The 23,842-nt window shown below is 48.1% G+C and overlaps 1 protein-coding gene across 10 annotated transcripts in view; it reads left to right on the plus strand.

Annotated features, from left to right (window-relative positions):
• The window catches only part of BIN1 (bridging integrator 1), a 162,794-nt gene that overhangs the window by 117,862 nt on the left and 21,090 nt on the right, over positions 1-23,842 (plus strand). For 3 of the 10 annotated variants that reach the window (XR_012154183.1, XM_073305015.1, XM_073305019.1), the window contains 7 exons: positions 1,632-1,760; positions 6,791-6,901; positions 8,923-8,946; positions 15,316-15,435; positions 16,252-16,335; positions 21,801-21,935; positions 22,868-22,978. Coding sequence is in view for 9 of the 10 variants with exons in the window: in XM_073305015.1 (XP_073161116.1) it covers positions 1,632-1,760; positions 6,791-6,901; positions 8,923-8,946; positions 15,316-15,435; positions 16,252-16,335; positions 21,801-21,935; positions 22,868-22,978 (714 nt within the window). In the remaining variant the exon portion in view is untranslated. The remainder of the gene's footprint in view (positions 1-1,631; positions 1,761-6,790; positions 6,902-8,922; positions 8,947-15,315; positions 15,436-16,251; positions 16,336-21,800; positions 21,936-22,867; positions 22,979-23,842) is intronic. The other 7 variants (XM_073305016.1, XM_073305017.1, XM_073305018.1 and 4 more) reach the window with 7 other exon arrangements.

A 23,842-nucleotide genomic window follows, 5' to 3' on the forward strand; every position in this document is an offset into this window, starting at 1 on the left:
CGGTGGGCTACATAAACGCTGCGGAAGGATTAGTCATTGCACTACTGTCATTGCCCACAGAGCCACCCCCATGAGCGATTAGGAGGATGGGTGCATTGGAGAGGGGCAAACTTCCAAAGAGTCGGTGTTTGGTTCTGGATTAGTACCCAGAGCCTCTTGTGACAGCAAACTTTGGCTTCACTCTTAGGAGAACAGTCTTTCCCATGAGACTTGTGGTACCTTCTGCATCTGGCTGGGCTCAGGATACTGCAGGAGAGGCTGTTCCTGTGGCATTTTGGCACTTCTGCTTCCACACAGCTGAGATCTGGAAGTGAAAGTGCCACTTCCATTTTTGCTTACAGTCTACCCAGGGGCCTGCAGCCAGCTGTAGTTCAGAAGATGTGTTTATGGAATCTTACAGGCACGTTGGCCAGGGCAGATTAGCCTTTGGCTAGCATTTTCTGTGGCTAGCCAAATAAATGTCTGGTAGGACATGCATTCATGCATCCGAGGGGGGGGGGGCAGTGCAGCCTCGTGGAGTGAACACAAGCCCAAGAGCCAGGATCTGCATGTTCTAATCCCAGATCTCACACTGATAGGCAGTCTGTCCTTTGTCAAGTCACATGCTCTCTGCTTCAGTTTTCCCTGGCTGCAAATGGGGATAATAATGACCGCCCTTCTTAGGTAGGATGGGAAGATTAATGTTCATAAAGCTTTTTGACATAGAAAGTGTTATGGGGTGCTAAGCAATATTACAGTTCTGGAAATCTTCACCACACTGTACAGTAGACTGTTTTTCCCCAGTCCATCAGCATCGTCTCAGCAGGTTCAGTTTGAGCTCGGGTATCTGGGGGCAAAGGAAATTCAAACAGTGCCTGAACTGGTTTGCCGTTCCCTATAGTATGTTCCCACAGCACTGAATCAAAGGCTCCCGCTGTGAAGTGAGGGAGGATGTCAGATATGGACAGAGGCATGGCCTGACCCCACTGCCTGCCCCTGGATTTATGCCCCCATGACTCTTGTGACTTCAGTGGTGTCTGTCACTAGCGTTACACGCCTGTGAAGCTGGGAGTCGACAGGCTCCGGGCGAGCTCATTCTCACATGTTTCAGTGACCCCAGATCTGAGTCTTGGTTGTGTCACTCTCATGAGGAGCCCCATCTGGTCTCACTTATGCTGCAGTTGATGCTCTGAAACCAGTGGAAGGGAGATCAGGATCCAGCCCACTGGGTGTCCACGTGCGAATAAGTCCAATCTGCTTTGGCTTCTAACGCCCCCAGGCCCACACCAAACAGGTAGGTAGCGGGAGCAGTGGCCAGCGCACTGACGTCTCTGTGGAAATGTGTGCTGAGTAACCTGTCTGTCACCCCGGTGGTCCTCTGGAAGGTTGCACGTGCTCTAATTACATATGCATGTCCGAGTGATGCATATTAATTGTGTTACGCTTCTCCCCCACAGAGGGAGACCCGCCTGCGGCTGAAGCGTAACTAATGATGCCAAGCCTTCTCTGGAGGCGTGTGATGGTTTCCCCTCCCCTCTTTCCATGTTGATTTATTTGACCCCCTCCTTGTGTCTGTGGTTCTATTTTGGCTAACCTGGTTCCTGTCTCTGGTTTTTTTGGGTGTCGTCGTGTGCTCGCTCGCTTGCATGCAGTTGCGGAAAGGCCCTCCGGTACCGCCACCTCCAAAGCACACCCCCTCCAAGGAGATCAAGCACGAGAACATCATCAGCCTGTTTGATGACAATTTTGTCCCCGAGATAAGCGTGACCACCCCCTCGCAGGTTAGCCGCTCTGCCCTGCCTTATTTCTGTCTGCTCCCAGCCCCGGGCGCTGTCCCCTGCTTAGAGGTGTCACGCCACGAAACCTGGTCAGGAGGCAGGGCCAGAGGGGCTGGCTGCCGCTGCATGGCCGGGGGCTGAGATTGCCAATCGGATACCACGGAAGCCAGGGCTGTGTGACGGCTGTTCTCGTGGCCTGTGTAGAATGAAGAGGGAGGACTCTGGGGGGCGCCTAGTGAAGGGGTCACAAAGCTATCGCTCACTTGTGTCCACCGTGCAGGCGAAGAGCGGCCGGGCCTAGACATGCTTCCCAACAGGCCTGGGTGAGGCACTCATTGCTCTGCTGCTGTACGCTCCCAGGGCCTGATAATCAGAGGCTAGGACAGGTCCAGCTGAAGGTAGATATGGGCGTTTGGCGCCTCTGAAAATTAGGCTCCTTTGGCTTTGAAATGCCACTTCTCGTATGGAAAGGGAGTGTCTCAGGAACACGGTGGAGTGGGCAAGAAATCACCTACAAGACAGGGCTGAGGATCAAGGACTTCAGTCTCTAGAGACCTCTGCTGGCACCTTTCACTGCTTTCAGCTCTCTATAATAGCATTATCTCTGAGTGGCGCTGGCCTGAGGCTGGTGGCTCTTAATCAGCCCTCAGTCTCTGCAGTTAAAGTCCTAAAGATCAAACGCAATTTCAAAGGGAAAATGTTCCTCTCCTTCTCTTTAACGTGGTTTGCAGCTGGAGAAGGGGTCTGGGGAAGTGGGCAGGTTATTCAGTATTAGATCCCTGGGTACTACTCTCTGAGCTGATGGGAGCCTGACCAGTTTTCTGGCTTAATTATGAGACTCGCGCTGCCTTTTATGTTCAGTTTTTTTAATTCATCCCTGAAAGACCCAGGTGACACCTCTAACACTGCTGTTCTGTAACTGTCCTCCTCGCTTTTCCTTCTGTAACTCAAATTCAGTGGCCTGTGGCTTTCCAGCTTCCACCCAACTGTGGAGAAACAAGACACGCAGGGTTGGGAGAAAAGAAAGCTAGGCCTCAAGTTACAGTGGGATATCACGGAGGCTGGTTGAAATCAGAGTGGAGGGGTGATGTGGACAGCAATAGTGTTCGAGTACTCAGCATCAAACAGGCAGTGGGAGGGGTTACCATTAAAGGGGGTCCGTGTTCATTCTGACCAAAGGACCCCCAATGAACAAAATCCCACCCTTCAAAACAAAATCTTTCCTCCTTTGCTAAAGCTCTCAAATTAGGGTTGCCAATTTTGGTTGGATGTATTCCTGGAGATTTAATCACGTGACATAATCTTTAATTAAAGATTAATCTTGAATTCTTGGAGACTCCTGGCCAATCCTGGAGGGTGGGCAACCCTATCTCAAAGCCTTTCAGGCTCCCAACCCTGTCACTGCTACTATATTCTTTCAGCAACATTTAGCTGACAGCTGCCTGGCGGTGGACGCTTGCCTTTGTTTTTAGTGAGGACATTTTGCTTGAAAACTTGGCTGTGCCAGGCTCATGCCATCACAGACAGAGGCCTCTCCTTTTGGGGGGAGGGGAGAGATGTCCTTCAGCGCAAGTTCCTGTATTGATACTGATATCCAACATAATATTAAACCAACGTAGGGAAGCAGACTATAAAAGTCTATGGGCTAAATTGTCCCCCAACAAAGGGGCAGATTCCAGACTTGGTTACTCCAAGGTAAATCTGGAGTGACTCCATTGAATTAATTGGATTTGCACCCATGTGACTGAACTCAGAATCTGGCCCAAAATAGTTGGCATTGCGTGATTTTTGGCATTTCCCATGGTTTGTTGCTCCTGCAGTGTTCTTCATGTAGCATGACACCTTGTCATCTCCACCAGACCGAGCACCATGGGGTCAATGAAGGCAGTATGGTGTCTGCTGTCCCTCTGAACATACTGGCCTTTGTCAGTGTACTCAGCCCCTTGATTGATTATTGGAATGTCAATTTCTGCAGGGGCTTCTGTAAGCTGGAAACCATAGTGAATGGCTGGGATCTTAAAGAAAATATTAAGCTTTCTAGCTTTCAAAGCAAACTGCCAGCAGGACATGAGAAGGTTCTAATAAAGTCCATTGACCTGCCTGGGAAGGAGACTGTCTAGAAGCCATTAGGGATTGCTCTGGTTTGGGGGAATTTGTGCATTGGAGTGAAATTCTGGCCCCATTAAAATCAATGGGAGTTTTGCCATTGACTTTAGTGGGGACAGGATTTCCCCCATTAACTCCACTTGGGGTGAAAGGCAGCAGTGACCAGGGCATGACAGGATCCAACACTGGACCTTTCCCCAATTTCGATACATTTTACAAATATTATGCAGGGTCCATTAGTCTTTGTTTAACTTTAAGTATTAAAGGTTTGCAGGCAGAGAGATGGGCCCAGACTAAAACCTCTGGGCATCCTAAATTCATGGGCTCCTGACTCACCCCAAGGCAAAAGGCCCGATACCCAGATCCATATTTTGTGGCCTGAGCCCACCTCAGCTGGATGCTTTCCCCCAGTGTCCTTGTCGGATACTGCTGGCATCACAGCTAGGGGTAAGGTTCTGTTTTGGCTTAGTCAGGGCATCCAGCTTCAGCAACCAAGCTGAGGGAAAATCACGGGGGAGATGATCTGATCTTAACAGAGCCTTGTAAGTGCGCACAGCACTTTCCAAACACTTAGTAAAGATGAGGTCCCTTCTCCAAGAAGCTTAAACTAATTTGGATGCACTATGCAAGGTAATGGGTATGGCGCATGAAAGTGCGAGGACCCTGTTTGTGGGGAGATCCCCAAAGAGGTGGGTTTTAAGAGGGTATTTGCAGGAAGAGCGGAGAGAGTGCTTAGTTCTGAGGGAGCAGGAGGCTGTTCCTGGGAAGGGTAGCAGCATGAAAGAAGGAGACAAAGGGAGCAGTTGGGAAGGAGTATCTGGAGGACTGTAAGGAACAAGTGTGTAATCATGCAGAGCTTTGGAGGTCAACAGCTGCAGCATCTCTGCACTGTCCCCAATACAGAACTCTCCTCTGCTCCAGTTACATTCATATCTGGACAATCTAACAAGCGTTCTGTGTATGTTTACATCACAGGAGAAAGCCACGGGCCACTGCTCAATTCTTTCTCCTTCTGCATGCCTGGGTAGCTTGTCGCATGTCTGCGTAACCGATCACTGTCTGTTACATTGTTCGTATAATGTGTGAACACCTGCATTTATCCAGGGATTCCAGCACACGGCAGTTCAATGCGCACGACCCAGGATGGGACCTGCTGTGTCATCCAAAAAGACGTGATCTCTGAGGGAGGACTCTTGTTTCTAGAACACACCACTGGGCCACCCAGTGTCCATGAATGTTCGGTGTATTCCCCAGGGCCATTTCAATGTGCACTTGTGCCCCTTATAAGATAGTTATTGGGGGTGCATTAGGCAAAGGGCAGGAAGCCTAATCCATGGTACATATAACTCTTGAACAGCAGGTAAGATTCCAGCCTAGCCAGAGCCTTTGATCTCTGAATACTAAGTAAAGCATGGGAGGTGGAACCTCTGTGAAGACATTGCTCTACTAGAGAATTATCTAGGAACTATTATAGAATTATCCAGTGGGATATAGAGGCTGGGTGCTGGTTAGTGTTTAACACTTTGGGTTGGGGACCTGGGTGGCTGCTGGCCACACTCCTTCGTGTGAGTGCTAATGGGTGCACCATAAGCCCATAAGACTGGGAGAGCGATAAAGAGAAGTGGAACTAGGAGTAAACTGTGTTGCGGTGGAAAGTAACAAGGGTGTGGATCTCGTGTATGGCACTTTCTGTTAACTGTAGTGGTGGTGCTGCAAAATGCTAAACTTTGTGGTCCTCTTCAGCCTGGATGGGCCAATGAATTAATGTCCTAACTTGATACTGAAGCTTGTTGTTGAGTAATTTGGTGTGTTTAGTAAGTACTAGGAGCGTTTTTACTCTTGGACTTTGCTGGAGTTGGGGCGGAACAACAGAAAACAACCGTGGGTGGAACTGGAAATATAGTTGAAATTATAGGGCCAGCGAGCTTGGGGAAAATCCTTTGAAAGCACGAAGCTTATAGAGCAGAATTGTTTCTTCAGAAAGGAGATGTCTCATAATGGCCCTGCAGGAATCTAAAAATGAATGGCATTAGCTCAGGACTGAATGTTAATGACCAGTTCCCCTTATGTGACGGTTACCACATCGGCTGCATTAAAGGCAGTTCATGAATGCCCCGATAGTGCCATCCGCTTATGTATTAGAGATAATGGAACTCACTCTGCTGGCTCGGAAGGTAGCAGTGACATCTCTTGAATCTGGGTGTGTCTTGGAAAATACAAAGCACGTTAGTCCTGGTGTGTGTGTTTGAGGACTGGAGAGCCCCAGTGTGGACAGCATTGGAGCTTGCACTGACAGGTGTGGAATTCGATGGCCCTCAGGAACCATGGGGTAGATGTGAACTCTCACCTATGACACATGTGACTGTGATGGTGTTTGGAGTCTGAAGAGGGGTAACAGATCAGCAACTTTAGGGATTAGACTTGTCTCCATTGGAGGTACCTTCCAGGGTCACGTGCCTTTCCCTCCCAAGCTCCTGAGCAGCTGGTGTAGATATGACGGGTGAGCTGAATGCAGGTAGGCTGCACAGGGAAACTAATCCTGAGCTGGAAGCACCTTGTGGCTGTTGCTGATGCAGAAAAGCTGCAAAGGACAGTTGGGAATAGATGAGAAACCTTTCCAAGCTAACCGGTGCAATGGCATTTCGGCCATATCAGACCACGCTGTCTTAGCCACAGAGCCATCCAGACAAGTAGGAAAACGGATGAGGTTTGAGTTCTTGGTTTGCATGCGTTCCTTGGTGCGCTGCACATGCTCACTGGCATCATGCAATCTGGGGCATGACCACAGGCATGGAGGCATCTGTTATCATGCCCACCATGTGCCTTCTGCATCTGCACCCTGAGTCCTGGATATCCACTGCCATGTACCGTCTATCTCTGGTATCTGTCTAATGCTCACACTGCTTTTCTTCCTTACTGCTGCCAAGTTTGATGCCCCTGGGCCCTTCCAGGAGGGAGCCAGCCTGTTGGATCTGGATTTTGATCCCATTAAACCAGATGCCAGCCCTGTGGGGAAGACACCCACACCTGCCACTCAGGTTTGTTACTTATCCCCATTCCCTCTTCCATGAGTACGTGAACCGTTACCGACTGCGGAGTCAGCCTGTGCCTTCAGTGCCTATTTCCATATTGACCGAGCTCTCAAGGGGTGTGCACATGCCCCTGCAGATCTGTGAGCTGTCTCGGACGCTCGTGTGCATGAGTCAGGTGAGCGTGCGCCTGGCTTTTCACATGCAGCGATCTGATCTGCCCAGAGAATGTGGACGTTTGCGGGACACCCAGTGTGCCCGGCTCTGAGGATTTGGCCTGAGAAACTCCGTCAATGTGTATCACAAGGTTAGCATGGACCATGTCCCACATGGATTTAGTGTCGCCTTGAGTGTATTGCTGGGAAACCCAACCATAGTGCTGGGCTCCTCCCAGCAAATGACTCGGTTTGGTTAGCGGCGGGAGCAGAGTGATTTTTAAGAATCAAAGAGTGAACAATCTGCGGTTACGTTAGACAGGATAAAACTGTGGAAGGGATATTAAAGCTCCTGCCTCTGGACAGGAGCCAGCTTCTAACTATATGGAGTTAAGAAGCACTTCCTCCATGAGCTTGTTATTGCATAATTGACTGTCACAGAGGTTTTACCTTCCTGAGACCCTCGGGTGCAGACCACTGTCTGAGACAGGATACTGGATTAGGGGGACTTCTGGTGTGATCCCCTCTGGCAATGTTGGTGTTTCTGGTGAACATTTGGCTCCCAATTAAAAGACGGGCTTAGTGATGCTGCATAGAGGGCATTAACTGGCAAATACAGATTTGTTTCTAAAGAGGAGATCTTTTGAATATATACAAACTCTCCTGTATTTAATGCAAGATCAGCTCTGCTTCAGATCCCTACTGAATCGGGCAGAGTCTTTGAAACAGTTCCTGGGTTCCAGGTAGAGGACAATATCTGAACTTCCATTCCAGATGTGAAAGAAAAGAGCAGCATTTCCTGATCCTGGTCTGCTTTTTTCTACTATGGCTACAACTGAAACCTGCACACTTATGAGTAACTAACAGGTCTGGGATATTTGCAGTGTTCTGATAATGTTAATTAGGGCTGGTCTAAACAGATTTTTTGTGCCATTATAACCTTGTTGTGTATGGTGGTTTTTTTTAGCCACTAATAGTCTACACTAGGAATGCTTTGCTGGAGTAGGAATACTGATAAAGCGCTCCTAGCGTGGACACAACTGCATTGGCGAAACTGTACTTTTACCAATAATATCTTATTCCACCACGCCCCAAAAAACCAAGCAATACCAGTAAAAGTGCACTTTTGCTGGTATAATTGTATCTACAGTTGGGGTTTCTGCCAGCATAGCTTCGTCAGTCAGGGATCACACCTAGCTGAAGTCTGTTGTGTAGAAATAGTCCTAGAGCAGATACCTTTTACTGGTACAGCTTTTTCCCTTCCGTATGCAAATAGACTAACAAGTTTAATTAACCTGTGCTTATACCAGGATAAAGTAAACAAGTGTCGTAAAAATGGTACAACTTTTGTGTGTAGACCGGGCCTTAAAGACAAGCAGCCAATGTCAGGATTATGGGAGGGATTTTCAAAAGCGCTCAGCGCTGGCCTATCTTTGCTGCTACCGACGTTGCTGGGAGTTGATCCTTGGCATCAGCAGGGGGCCGAACACAAAGCAGAGTTCTGAACCGCGCCCCCCCCCCTTTCCCCCCATCACTGCAGTCATGGAAATGAGCATGACCAGCCCAATGCTTCCAAAGGTTTTAAAGGGAGAAAACCATATGCCACTAGCCCTTGAATTTTCCCAGTGGCGAGATGGTGACCAGTGGCACTGTCGGCCATTAATGTTTGAGGGCTGTGTGACCTAGAGTACGTCTACACTGCAAATTAGGGTGTAACTGTATGGCAAGCAGGTGTATTGTTAAGAAAAATGTAGAGGCAAGTGCAGTGGAATGTGTACATCTGCCTTACTCTGACCAATATTTGTATTGCTTCCGTTGGCAGAAATAATCAAGTATAAACCTGTTTTTGTTCTTGTTGCTCTTTGACATGCTTAGTCTTTACCTTGGGATTTATGGGAGGTAAGAATTTTATATAGCTTCCATTTTGGTAAACTCTTACGGTCTCCCTTGGCATGTGTCGGCACAGTCTTCTTCCTCCTGCCTCTCCCTCCCTGCCATGCCAGAATTGCTCCCTGTGCCTCGAACCTGCTTTTGCCTTCTGTTCTGTGGATAGGCCTAAAAACGCAGCCCTGCGTTCTGGCACTCCTAGCAGAATGTGCCATTAGCAATCCTGTCTTTCCCTTGGTGTTTTGCATTGCAGTCAGCATCGTCTGAAGCTAACCCCACCACAGCCGCAGTGTCGTGTTTGCTCCTTTCCTCTCCAGGCTTCCAAACCTCTCTGTCCTGTCTCTCTTTCATTGTGCAACCTGCATGCCTCTCAACTGCCCCTGAATTTACCTCCTTCCTGTATGCAAATTTGGGGTGTCTGGCGGGCTTTGCTGCTCGTGGTCGATCACTGTTAGCAGAAATGCCGAAGTGAGAAACGCTGCCTCTTCGTTTCTGCTCAAGAAATGAATCTGTCTTCCTTTGTGTTAAAGGGCCACACCCTCCGCTGGTGTAAAATTAAAGGAAGGAAGATGGTTGACACCAGGTGACAATCTGGCCCAAGCTTCCTATATGGCATTGAGCAATCTCCACGATGCATGCCCTGGGCATGTTGAGAAGGATGCTTCCCCTATGTGTTTTTATTGGCTGTCGATGTTGATCTTTGCTTCCCCTCTTTGTGAACTGTCTGTGTTTAAAAAAAGAAAAAAAAAAAGTCTGTCTCTTCACAGGGAAAGGCTTCAGGCCTTAAAAGTGGACAACCCTGGTTGCGGATGTCTGCTTACTTCATGGCAGTGCAGCCAGTCCCTTTGAGAAGTGTTTGCTCTCATGCCCCCATCATGGTCTGGCACGAGTCCGCTGAGTGTTCCTTCCTCAGATGAACGAGTGCCTGTTACTTCCTGAAGCCGTGGTTTCTTTGCTATCTTTGGGGATCATAGTGAAGAACTGACGTATATTTTTTCCCTTTTTTGTCCTCCCAGACAGTGGCAGGGGGGTGTCTCCAATCACTAGGCTCAGGTGGAGTTGGAAACCCTGCTTCTCCTCTGTTTATACACAAGAAAATATATTGGCCCACCTGTGTTCTTGCTATTAAATGGAGCATAACTGGGGAGAAGCAGTTTGAATAAAGTGAGGATTAGCCCAAACTGTGGCCCCCGAACTCCTAATCTGCTTTGAGTTTGGAAAAGCTTTAGCTTTGAAATAAAATGTTTTTTTTTCACTGTTGCTACCTTTGGTCTTCTGCTTCCTGTTGGAAGCAGGAAGGGCTGAAACACCATGAAAAAGACATTATTCCTGGCCTGGCTGGGAGTAGGAAGTTATTAGTGTCATAGTAACACCTGGGAACCCCAATCAGGGATCAGAACCTTATTGTGCCAGGCACTGTACATACAAGTAACAATGAGCAGTGTCCATTGAATCAGAGAGTTCCCAGTCTCTGCAATGTACCCGCTATCTCCTATTTCCATGAGATTTCAGATTCAAGAGATCTCCGTTCCTGTCTTTGGAACAAGCACCTGGAACCAGATCCTCAAGTCTAGCTGAGCTCAGTGTGTGACCTGGCAGCAGGAGTGAAAGTTGCTTTAAGCCACTTTTCTGCTCCCCTTATCCTGGGAGCCGGCTTGACCCCACCATAACTGAGAGCAACCTCAGAACTATGCTGACAGAAATGGTTGCCTAGGGACAATTGTACCAGCCAGGGATTGCCGGAACATAAGGCACCTGGCCCACATCTTTCCTTGCCTCGACCCATCCTGATACATTTGGGGTGGGGTCCGAGGTTGTGTCTACACTATACACCGCTGGCTGCGGCACGTAGCTACACACTGCAGTGAAAGGTAGGCCATGTCCACACTGTGGTGTGTAGCTACATGCAGCAGTGAAAGGCTCTGGCGGGGGGAGGCAGCAGGGAAAAGCTCCATCACCTCCCTGCTGCCGGCGCCTTTCAGTGTGGCAGCGGGACACTGCTAGAAAAAAGCTGTGTAGACAGAGGAGGTACTGCTTGGGCATGTAGAGAGCCGTGTGGGGTTTATACCTTAAAGGTTCAGATGTGCGTTTACTCACCTAAGCAGTACCCCACTGTTGACCCCTTTGTTAATCCCCATACTTGGGGGCGTGTGCAGGGTCTGTACTCTACACACCGCTGTAAGGAGTGCGCCGTGTAGAGTGCGCCGTGTAGACGTACCGTGAGAGAGGGGAGCGCAGAGCCAGGTACTCCTCACTTAAAGTCGTCCCAGTTAACGTTGTTACGTTGCTGATCAATTAGGGAACATGCTTGTTTAAAGTTGTGCAATGCTCCCTTCTAACGTCGTTTGGCAGCCGCCTGCTTTGTCCACTGCTTGCAGGAAGAGCAGCCCCTTGCAGCGAGCTGGTGGGGGTTTGGAACCAGGGTGGGCTGGCAGCCCCTCTATCAGCTCCCCTAAGTTCCCTGTGTGGCACCCGCCCAGCAGGCTATCAATTGCCAGCCGTTCAGCTGTCCCTCCCCCCACTGCCATGTGCTGCTCTTGCTCTCTGCCTTGGAGCTGCTCCCGGGAGCCTCCTGCTTGCTGGGCAGGGGGGCTAATGTCAAGGTGTCCCCCTCCCGCCTGCTGCTACACCCGCTTACCCCTTCTCCATACAGCGCAGAGTGGGGTCACAGACGGAGCAGCAGCTGCTGCTGTCTCAACTTCCTGATCAACTTAAAAAGACAATGCACTTAAGAGTGGGGTCAGTGTACTTAAAGGGGCAATGCACATCTCTCTCTCTCCCACACGCTGGGTGTGTCTGTCTCTGTCTGCCATGTTGTCTCCCCTCCTTCCATTCGTGCCCCCTTGTAGTGTGCGAGGCTATATTAATAACAGTGTGTTTAGCCCTTGAGGGCTCAGCCAAAAACTAGTTCATCATTTAGCACTAAGGCATTCCCTGGGAAATATCCCACCCTCTGACTTCACCACCTCAACCAAGCTTTACAATCATCATCGGTGTGTACAGTATTAATTTGTTTGTTTAAAATGTATAGAGTGTATATATATGTGTGTATGTATAGTTTTTTGTCTGGTGGGAAAAAAAATTCCCTGGAACCTAACCCCCCCCTATTTACATTAATTCTTATGGGGAAATTGAATTCGCTTAACATTGTTTCGCTTAAAGTTGCATTTTCCGGAACATAACTACAACGTTAAGCGAGGAGTTACTGTACACTGGTTTAAACCAACCAGGCTTCCATAACTTTCCCCTTAAGGCAGGTGCCTGTTTTTTCTGCTGTAGCGTTGAATCCTATGGCAAGTAACCAGCTTTGAACCTTGCAGTCACATTGGAGCGGGTTGTAACAAGAGACCTGGCTCAGTTCTGCTGCTCCAGAGAGCAGTCTGGAGGTGCGATAGAGTGTATGTGAAGATGCTGATGGATTAAAACAAAGCAGAAAACCCATTCAGTAAGCAAAGCTTCCAAACCTGCGGAAAGCAAAGGCACTTCCCCCATCTCTCTGTGACTCTATATGACTGCATTGTCCCTCTGCTGCTATGCTGAAAGTTCCTAAAATAGAGACGTAGGCAGGTGACATCCAAATGCCTTTTGCTGAAAGCCAAGAGACTAACTGGATTCCATCCCTGGCTCATTAAACACAGTTTCTGCAAATTAGCTGGCTGAGAAATCTATTGCTCACCATGGGTTTCTTTTCACCTGTCCAAACAAAGACACACTTGGCCAAATGGATGATGGTTGCTGTCAGTCCCTGTTACAAGCCCATTGAATTCAAATAATAAGCAACCTGGGAGTGAATCTAATTAAACAGGAGCAACCTGTGTAGCATTCCCTGTGTTTGTGTTTAAGTCAGAGTTGCTGTGGGAAGCATCTACATGGTGGTTTTAGCTCAGGTATTCAAAATATCCATGGCATTGTAAGGCCAGGAATGGAGTAAGTAGGAAACATTAGGAAGGAACTGATGGGATAAGGAGTGTATGTTAAATTAGACCAGTAGGGTGGCTGGCGGTAAGTAATGACTGTTGGACCAAGGTATTTATTTTTTCATTACTCCTGCTGTTATTAGCAAAACACTTACAGGATCTTGTAGGTTTCAGACTGGAAGCTGATTGGGCTTGGAGTTAAGAAAAATGGAAGTGGTTGCACTGGGGGAAAGCTGTGTATATCCCAGCTTGTCTCATGGATAAATCCAAGTGCGTCAGAAGGGTTACTTTGCCAGTCCGTTGGCTTGAGTGGTGTCTAGGAGACCCGAGGCATGAGAGCAGCAGAGAATGGGTTTGACCCAGACGTGATGGGGGGAAAACATGCTGGACGTGTTGCTCTTGAGGTGAGATCTGCTGGCGAAGGTGTGTGCTTTCTTGGAGGATTCTGTTTCCCTCCCCTCAGGAGGACTCGCCAGTCAAAGGGAGGGATGTGAGGAAAATACAGGTATAAACTTGCCCATGAGTGGAGGACACAGTTGGGGCTCAGGTCTAAGGCCTGACCTTGTTATGTGGGACCCTTGCCTTGTGCTTTTACTGAGTGTTTTGAAATTTGATGGATTTATTAATTGGTTCAAATCAGTAGTGATAACAATGTAGAAGGTCTATCACTTCCTGGCAGGCTCTCTGAGCCTCTCTTGAAGAGGTTGATGTTGCTTACTGTTTGTAACAGTGCTGTGCTCATGACCCACACACCCAGCCTACTTTGCAGCTATCTAGTTTACGCGAAGCACAACAGGGCCTCATTTCCCCCGAAGTTCTAGTGAGCAAGGCAGGATGGTGTGGGAGAGGCTAGCCAGGAAGGTTGGGTGAACAAGCCTGTTGATGCAGAGTTCAAATCTTGTGTCCAGTTAGAATCATAGAATACAGAATCATAGAATATCAGGAGGTCATCTAGTCCAAGCCCCTGCTCAAAGCAGGACCAATCCCCAACTAAATCTTCCCAGCCAGGGCTTTGTCAAGCCGGACCTTAAAAACCTCTAAGGAAGGAGAGGGAGTTAATCTTCACTGACTTGGTTCTTGTTCATTCCAGAGCCACTAAGTTTACAGAACTGGCAGTTTCTGCTCCTGGGGTGACCAGATGTCCTGATTTTAGTATCTTTCTTATATAGGCTCCTATTACCCACCCCCACCCCCTGCTGTCTGGTCACCCTATCTGCTCCAGAAAGGCCTGTTGCTGGAATAGCAGGAGGTGGTCTCATTCCCAGAGCTGTGAAAGGCCCCAGGATTGGAATAGAGGGGTGGGAGCGGGGGCAGAGGGTTAGGCCTGAAGTGCATTGGCAAAGTTGAGGAAAGGGAAAAACATGCCCGTTACCAGTCTTTAGTGCCTCCTGGAAGTCCACCATTTCTGTGGGTGCTGAATTCACACTTCCCAATTAAGGAAACCCTCCTAGAATATGTCCTTGGGAAAAGGTTCATTATAATAGACACCCTCCTTATCTATCGATCCCAGTGAGAAAACCTGTGTTTTCTTTGCTTATCTGGGCTAATTTTGCTTTTCACATTTACTACAGTGTAACCCCCCCACCCCCCAGTTGCTTTCCTGTCTATTCTGCTATCAGCTGCCTCTCCCAAAGGCCAATGCCCCAGCTGCATCAAACTGCATGGAGCTAGTCTGTTCAACCAAACCATCACTGGGTATGCTTGGCCTTCTGAGCAATATTGATGGTTGCTTGGGAGTGGCTTGTTAGATTCACTGCTAGCTGTGTTGATCCTCAGGAAGTGTCCAGTCACCAGGCACTTTCCCCTCCACAACACCACGCTGAGTTTCTTTTAATTAAAGTGATTAATCTTCCTAAGCGGCCGCTGCTGTAAACAAATGATGAAAAGCCACTCTGCTTCCTTCTCCATAATAGCTATAATAAATGATCCCATGCATACAGCCTTGCAAGGCTAAAACGCATTGCTCACACAGTTTTCTTGGCTGTCCTGTAAACTGGAACCTTACTCCCTTTGAAGGGACAGCGAGTAACACACTTCTCTGTAATACAGTCGCTTGGGTTAGGAGACACAAGAGAACAATTACTAAGCTGGCCAAATATATATGTGGGTGGGGGGTGTTCTAAGGGCTGGATTCTGTTCCCAGTTATACTGGGGTAAATCCAGAGTTGCTCTGTTGTCATTGTCCAAGACCACTGGAGTTACTCTGGATTTGCACCACTGTCATTGAGAAGATGCAGCAAGCAACTGAAAAATAATGAGATTTGCTGGTGGAGTTGCAGCTCGGTTTTCATAATATGTTCAAGTTTTTGTAGTTCAATGGCAAATAGCTGCCCAGCGGATCTGTACCTCTGTTAATGTCTCATTTTCTGCTGTTTCCCCCTTACTTACCATGCACGTCTCCTTTTTATCCACCGCCATCTTCCTCCTCTTCTCTCTGTCTGTCTTCCCCAATCCCAACCGCCAGCCTGAAAAGACTTCCTCGAGCAGCATGCAGTCGGTGGATCCGGGTCTTGCTGACAACCCTAGTGATAGCACATTTGCTGTGGACTGGCCCAGCCAGTCCACAGAGACCCAGCCAACCCAAGTAAGTGGAATCCACGCCCAAGTCTATCCAAAATGTAGTGCTCATATGAGTGTGGAGGGCAGGTGGGAGTGGTTCTAACATCTGCAGGCTGGCAGCTGTGTTCTAGGACATGGAGAACGGGAGGGCTGGGTTCTGGTTATTACTGTGGTAGCACCTAGGAGCCCTAGTCACGGACCAGGTCCCCATGATGCTAGGTGTTGCACAAACCCAGAACAAGACCATCTCTGCCCCAGTGAGCTTACAGTCTGAATACATGTGTGATAGAGTAGGCGGCGTAGAAGCATTCATGCATGAACCTGCCATTTTGGAAGGTCCTACGTTAAACTAGGGGCTGCTTTTTCCAGCGCTCTAAAGTTCAAGAGGAGCAGGTAGGGGGTCCTGAGTTCTCAGCCGGGCTCTACTAGTGATTCGTTCTGTGATCTTCAGCTGATCATTTGACCTGTCCGCATGTCAGTCTCACCATCTGTAAAATAGGAATAATACTTACGCAGAGCACAGAGATTCAGGAGAAGACACAGCTCCACAGCGCACCACCATGGGGCAGCAGGGCACACAGCCTGTCCCTTAATGACTGGACAGTGCTTTGAGGAGATCATTGTGAAGTATCAGTGTCCTCAGCTCTATGGAAGGGGAAACAAGAATGGTTATCCAGTCAGAAGCATCTGTCCTAACAGACTGGCACAGATTAAAATGGGAGGAAATTCAGGTCTCATTTGCATGCACAGCAGAGTTCAGAGCTGTAAGTTCTAGGCCTTCCCCGCCAGTACAGGAATAAATCCCAGATGTTCATATAACACAGTAAACCTTACCTCCCAGCAGCTTCCTGCACCAAGAGCTTTCCAATTGGATGGGCATTCCTGGAGCAGTAACCTGCCTCATCAGACTGATACCCACTGGGAGGTATTTACACAAGGACAACTTTTGCCAAGGTTCTGACCTCGGAAGGGGCCCCAGATGGGTGGGCCCCTCTGCCTGAAGCCCCATTGACTTCACCGGGACTTAGAATGGCTGCAGGGTTCTGTCTACACAAAGCTTGTTGCAGAACCTGTACCTAAGAGAATTTACGCCATTCAGAATTCTGGAGTACTTCTGTACCTGGCTTTGGAAAACCCCTGCATTCTATAGTACATGTAATATACTTATATATGGAGAGAACATAGAGTGTGTGTGAGTAGGTAATTACTCTCATGTGCATTAGTGTATTTAGTAAATATACATAGAAAACATAAATATGTATGTACTTTATCATATATTCATATACACATACTGTGCGTATATAAATATATTTGTGCGTATATATTGTAACATGCGTACGTATACACAGACACACAAAATATCTCCTCTGTTGTAGAGCGGTGTATAACCGATAGTAAATATCTACGGAAGATATTAAAACTAGTCACTTCTTCAGTTTTCCTGGTAACCATTTTGGTCCTAGCTCTGAGGACCCTTTTTGCGTGGTCCTCTCTTGTGAAATTCAACAGTCCTTTAAAATCCAGGGCAGTTTCTTTTATGACGACGTCTGACCCTTGAGAAAACCACCGCTGTGCACTGGGGATCATGTCTTGTTGGCTCCCTGGGTTCTTGTGACCCCGCTCTGGTGTCATGGATTGTGTGGATCAGCTGCCTGGCAGTTACTTGCTGGTAACTGTCCTTAAGGGATAGATGGTCTGGAGGTTTCTAGATTAGCTGGACCCAGCTGTAGTTTTGAGGCAATTTAGGGCATGCGTTCTTGTCGTGTTTCAAAATGGCATCTACTTTGTACCAATTCACAGCCCCCAAATCTCTCTGAACAGTCACGCCTGGGAGGCAGCGTCTAGGCAGGGAAAAGTTGGTGAATATTTCTCTAGGCATATTACATATTGGAGCTTGTCCATCCATCCCCTTCAGGAAGCACAGAGCCTTGTAACAAGAATATTGCTAACAAAACCCAAATCTATGACCTTGCAAGACAGCAGAAGTCATGTTTGTGCTAGAATGATCACATGGGTTTGCATTTCTTCTCACGTCAATGCTAGTGGGATCAAATCCTCAGATGGGGTAAATCATTATAAGGGAGAGGAGAATCAGGCCCACTGGGACTATCTGTATGAGTAAGTGTTGCAGGATTGGGCCCTCCAATTACTAGGGAGATGGGCTGGTCGTTTTCAGCCCAGATGTATCTTCATGAAATAGTCACGCACACATCTGATGCTATGAAGCATTTGGTCGTCCTCTATGCAGTGTGCGTGTGGGATGGAGAATTCAGTGGTGCATTCTATATCAGAGGCTTAGAAATGTAGGGCTGGAAGGTCCTTCAAGAGGTCATCTAGTCCATCCGTCCTCCCCACTCCCTGCTCCCCGATAAGGAGGCAGGATCAAGTATACCTACACCGTCCCTGACAGGTGTTTGTCCAACCTGTTCTTAAACCCCTACAATGACAGGGATTCCGCAACCTCCTTAGGTAACCTGTCCCTGTAATTAACCCGCAGCAAGGGAGATTTAGGGTAGGTATTAGGAAAAACTGTCTAAGTCTAAGGATAGTTAAACCAATTACTACTTCTCTATCTGACCACCTCATCCCCACCTGCTATTTCAGGGTTGCACAAAAATTAAATATTCCAAGTAATATTGATCCCTAGAAATTGTCTGTTAGGGGATTTTTGCCCTTAGGAAAGTTCCTATCAGAATTAAAATCAAGCCAAGCATTTGCAGATGACCCCTATTTATTGGACGGGCTGAAAACCAAATAGGAATCCGGGTCATATCACTGACAATTTTTTTTCATTCCTACTCTGTCTGGCAGGTTAACAGATTCCCATTTCTGCATCTTGTACTAGATGGGCCAAGTCCTCAGCTGGTGGAAATCAACATAGCTCCAAGGAAGCTGATGTGGTGACATTGATTTACACCAGCTGAGCATCGGCTCATACTCCTCAATCCAAGCCCTAGAATCATAGAACCATAAGGTTAGAAGGGACCACAAGGGTCATCTCGTCTAACCCCTGGCCAGGATGCAGGATTTGTTGTGTCTAAACCATACAAGACAGATGGCTATCCAGCCTCTTTTTGAAAACCTCCAGTGAAGAAGCTTCCATGACTTCCTTAGCCAGTCTGTTCCATTGTCCTATTCTTCTTACAGCTAGGAAATTTTTCCTGAGATTTAATCTAAATCTGCTATGCTGTAGTTTGATCCCATTGCCTCTTGTCCTACCCTCTGTGGCAGGAGAGAACAACTTTTCTTCATCTTTCTTATGGCAGCATTTCAAGTATTTGAAGACCATAATCATGTTTTCCCCCCCTTAATCTTCTCTTTTCCAAACTGAACATACCCAGTTCCTTCAGCCTTTGCTCCTATGGCTTGCATTCTATCCCTGTGATCTTGTTTGTCGCTCGCCTCTGGATCCTTTCCAGTTTCTCCACATCCTTTCTATACATTGGACACAGTACTCCAGCTGTGGCCTAACCAGTGCTGAGTAGAGTGGTTCTATCACCTCCCGTGACTTGCGTGCCATGCCTCTGTTAATGCAACCTAAAATTGCATTTGCCTTTTTTTCCCCCGGCAACAGCATCGCATTGCTGACTCATGTTGAGGTTGTGATCCACCACAACTCCCAGATCCTTCTCAGCACTGCTGCTGCCCAGCCAGATATCCCCTGTTCTGTATTTGTGCATTTGGGTTTTCTTCCCAAAAGTGTAGCACCTGACATTGGACTTTGTTGAATTTCATTTTATTGTCTATAGCCCAGTTCTCCAATGTATCAAGAGCCCTTTGAATTTTAGCTCTATCATCCAATGTGTTTGCAAGCCCACCTTGCTTTGTGTCATCTGCAAATATGATCAGTATGCTCCCTAAGCCTACGTCCACGTCATTAATATCGACGTTAATCCATACCAGACCCAGAACAGATCCCTGTGGTACCTCACTTGAGACTTTCTGCCAATCTGACATAATTCCATTCATAGTTACTCTTTGTTTATGGTTGTTTAACAAATTGTGTCCACTTAATGGTAGTTTCAACAAGCCTACATTTCTCCAGCTTATTTATCAGAATGTCACGTGGGATGGTGTCAAAAGCCTTGTTGAAGTCCAGGTATATTATGTCCACCACATTCCCCCTATCTGCAAACCAGTTACCCCGTCAAAGAAGGAAATCGGGCTGGTTTGGCATGATTTGGTCTAGTAAATGCATGCTGGCTGCTACTGATCCCCTCCCCCCCTTTGTCCTCCAGGTATTTGCAATTGAATGTTTTATACATTGCTCTAGTAGCTTCCCAGGTATTGAAGCCAGGCTGACTGGTCTATAGTTTCCCGGCTCTTCCTTTTCCCCCTTTTAAAAAGATGGGCACTATGTTAGCCCTTCTGCAGTCTTCCAGGACCTCTCCTGTCATCCATAAGTTTGCAAATATTGCCAGTGGCTCTGAGATTTCTTCAGCTAATTCCTTCAGCACTGTGGGGTGAATAGCATCAGGTCCTGCTAATTTGAATTCATTCAGACTGGTCAGAAGATCTGTGATGTGTTCTTTATTTATCCCAAACTGCATTCCCCTTTATTGTCGATGGTAAGTTCGCTAGTCATCTGGTCACATGTTGTTTTGTAGTGAGAAGACTGAAGCAAAGTAGGCATTGAGCAGCTCTGCCTTCCTATCCTCTTCCGTTACCAGCTCACCTCCAGCCCCCTTTGACTCCTTTTCTTTTTCTTTTTTCTTTCTCCTTTTTTTCTCCTTTTTCTTTCTTTCTTCTAATTTGTCTTTCCATGGGATCTTGCCTGCTATTGCTCTGAGTCATTTGAGATCCATTTTTCTGAAATCCTTTGTCCTTATTTTGCTGTTCTCATGTCCTCCTTTCCTTAGGAACTTGAATTCTATCAGAGCATGATCGCTTTCTCCCAAGTTCCCAGCCATCTTCACGTTCATAACTAATTCATCCCTGTTGGTCAAAACCAGATCCAAAATGGACGACCCCCTAATTGTTTCTTCAACTTTCTGATTTAGAAAGTTGTCCCCTGCACAGAACTTGCAGGACAATATTATGTTTTGCTGCATTAGTCTTCCAACAGATATCAGGGAAGTTAAAAGCCCCCATTAATACTAGCTCAGGTGTGTTAGCTAATCTCGTTAATTGCTTACAGAATGACTCATCCACTTCTCCTCCTCTTCCTGATTTGGTGGTCTATAATAGAATCATACCATAACACTGGTACTGATCTTTTCCTTTTTTATCATCACCCAGAGACTCTCAGTAGGTCTGTTGCTCACTTCTCTGTGGACCTCTGAGCAAGTGCATACATTCTTGACATACAGTGCAACAGCTCCTGTTTTTCCCACCGTACCTATCCCTCTGGAACAAGCTATATCTCTTCATGCTGGCACTGCAATCATGGTAGTTATCCCACCGACTTTCTGTAATGCCAATTAAGTCGTCATTTTCTTCATACACCATGACTTCAGTTCATCCCGCTTCTTCCCCAAACTCCCTGCATTCATGTACAGGCCTGGAAGGTATTTTGCAGACTGTCCTCTTGCCTTTTTAATGCAGTTCTGATTTCTAGGCCCTTCTCCAGAAATTTGCCCCTTTCCCTTGTCTTCATTACTTGAGCCTACGTGTGCATTGGCTGGATTTTTGTCACCATCACCTGTAAGATCTAGTTTACAGCTCTCCTTATCAGGTTAGCCAGACAATGTCCAGAGATGCTCTTCCCAGTATTTGCTAGAGGGAGCCCATCCCAGCACAGTAATTCTCCTTCCTGGAACATCAGCTGGTTGTCGAAAAAGCCAAAGCCCTCTCGCTGATACAATGCATTTACTTCCACAATTCAGTTATAATTCCATACAGATCTGTACCTGTTTTATATAAAGAGTGGATCAGAGTTTGCTCCTGGTTACACCTGGGTGAATTGAGGTAGGCCCACTGACTACAATGGAACTCCTTTACTGGAGTAACTGAGAACAGTATTTGTCCCAGCAAATGAAAGTTTCAGGTCAGCTGGGTGTACTTGCCCGTGGTTGTCTCCTTTCCTTTTGCTGCATGCAGTCAAATAGTTCATTCTGTACTCAAGTAAAAACACATTAATTTTTCTCGGAGCTTTGCCTGACACTGGATGGGAACTACAGGCTAGCTAGACTATGGAGAGTCAGGAAAGCATATGAGCAAGAATCATTTTCCTAATTGCCAGGAGATGGCAGCAGTGGACAGCGTAGATCTCCTTGACCTGAGATATCTGCCTGGAGAGCGTAGTCTTTAAATTGATCTCTTTTCCATGCGTGCGCGCGCGCTCTCTCTCTCTCTCACTCACACACACACACACACACACACACACACACACACGCTCTCTCCCGCTCTCTCTAATGAGTGTAACTCTCTCTCCGGATGCCTCTGTTGCAGCCAGCAGAAACCGCTCCTGCCAGTGCCGAGCCGGCTGGGACGGAAGCACCTCCTGCTAGCGCTGAAGCAGCTGGGACAGAAGCCGCAGCTGGAACTGAAGCACCTAAAATGGAAACTGACTCAGGATCTGCTCCTGTAAGAACGTAGGGAAGGTGGGGGTCCTGTCCTTCCCACCCCTCTTGATTTGCAGGGACAGCTATGATGGAAAGAGGGCTGTGAAACGGACCGGGCCTCCTTTGTAGAAATGATCGGACATGGAAGCTGCTTGTGCGGCTGGCCTGTTCACAGGCCAGACGTGCACTGGATTTGTCTTGCACGCTCAGGCCAAGGCCTTCGGGAGCAGATGAGGAACCTTCCTTCTCCCTCAGCCCCCTAACTCTCCCATGCCCCAAAAGCCAAGCCAGTGGGAGTTGTGATAAGCTGGTTTGGGGTGGGGACTGCTGTCCCCTACCTACCTTTTTTTGCTTCACAGCCACTGACCTCCATATTCCCCCCCCAAATCCCCTAACCTCTAACTCTTGCTCTGACCTCACCTCACTGCCTCCATTTCCCAGCCTGTAAGAAGGGCATTGTGCCACTGGCCTGCTCCACAGGAGCACTGCAAGGAGTGAGGAAACAAATGTCCCAGTAGCGTGACACCGCTGCGTGTGTATTTCGCTGTTGTGAGTGTGATGGGGCTCCCTAAACGTTCAATATCACAGGGCAGGTACGATGTTCTCCGGAGAATGCAAAAACATCCATATTGTCCCCCAAAAAAGTAGTCAAACCACCTTCATCGCCCAGCCTAAGGTCACAGATAATACAGTTCCTTACAAGCCCAGATCCCTCAATAGTTATCTGCCGCCTTCTCTGCTTTCCCGTTCACTCCAGGCAGGGCTATAAGCTGACCTGGCCGAGTGTGCTTGGAAACCCCACTGGCAATCAAGGCGTTTGGGATCTGGGGCAGGTTGTGGCTGAATTTAGGGGGTCCCTGTGGCGGGGGAGTGGTTCGGACACTCCTTTCTCAGTGCTGCTTTGTTCCCTTTCTCCCCTTCTCTTCCCCGTCTGCCCCCCCCCCCCCCCCCCAGAGTTCCCTGCCTGCTGTCGTCGTGGAGACGTTCCCAGCCACCGTCAATGGCACCGAGGAGGGCAGCGCCCCCTCCGAAAGGGCCGACATGCCCCCGGGCTTCCTGTTTAAGGTAAGCACGGGTGGGGCGGGGGCTGATCTCTCCCTGCGACCCTTGTGCAGGAGGTGTTACACTCAGTGCTGCCACACCAGTGGCTATGGGGCTGCCGGGGACAGTGGAAAGCCACCAATGATGTGGGTTCCCTTAGACACCACGCCAGGTTCATTGCAGCCAGTGCAGGGGGCAGGCTCTTTGGCCCCTCCAGGCTTTTGTTCTGCAGGGGGCAGGTTGGAGTCATGTCCGCCTCTCCCCGTCCCATTGTTTCTTGACTTTAGCAAAGCTTTTGACACGGTCTCCCACAGTATTCTTGTCAGCAAGTTAAGGAAGTATGGGCTGGATGAATGCACTATAAGGTGGGTAGAAAGCTGGCTAGATTGTCGGGCTCAACGGGTAGTGATCAATGGCTCCATGTCTAGTTGGCAGCCGATATCAAGTGGAGTGCCCCAAGGGTCAGTCCTGGGGCCGGTTTTGTTCAATATCTTCATAAATGATCTGGAGGATGGTGTGGATTGCACTCTCAGCAAATTTGCGGATGATACTAAACTGGGAGGAGTGGTAGATACGCTGGAGGGGAGGGATAGGATACAGAAGGACCTAGACAAATTGGAGGATTGGGCCAAAAGAAATCTGATGAGGTTCAATAAGGATAAGTGCAGGGTCCTGCACTTGGGACGGAAGAACCCAATGCATAGCTACAGACTAGGGACCGAATGGCTAGGCAGCAGTTCTGCGGAAAAGGACCTAGGGGTGACAGTGGACGAGAAGCTGGATATGAGTCAGCAGTGTGCCCTTGTTGCCAAGAAGGCCAATGGCATTTTGGGATGTATAAGTAGGGGCATAGCCAGCAGATCGAGGGACGTGATCGTTCCCCTCTAT

The sequence above is a fragment of the Lepidochelys kempii genome, chromosome 11, assembly GCF_965140265.1.
Source record: "Lepidochelys kempii isolate rLepKem1 chromosome 11, rLepKem1.hap2, whole genome shotgun sequence".
Lineage (NCBI taxonomy): Eukaryota > Metazoa > Chordata > Testudines > Cheloniidae > Lepidochelys > Lepidochelys kempii.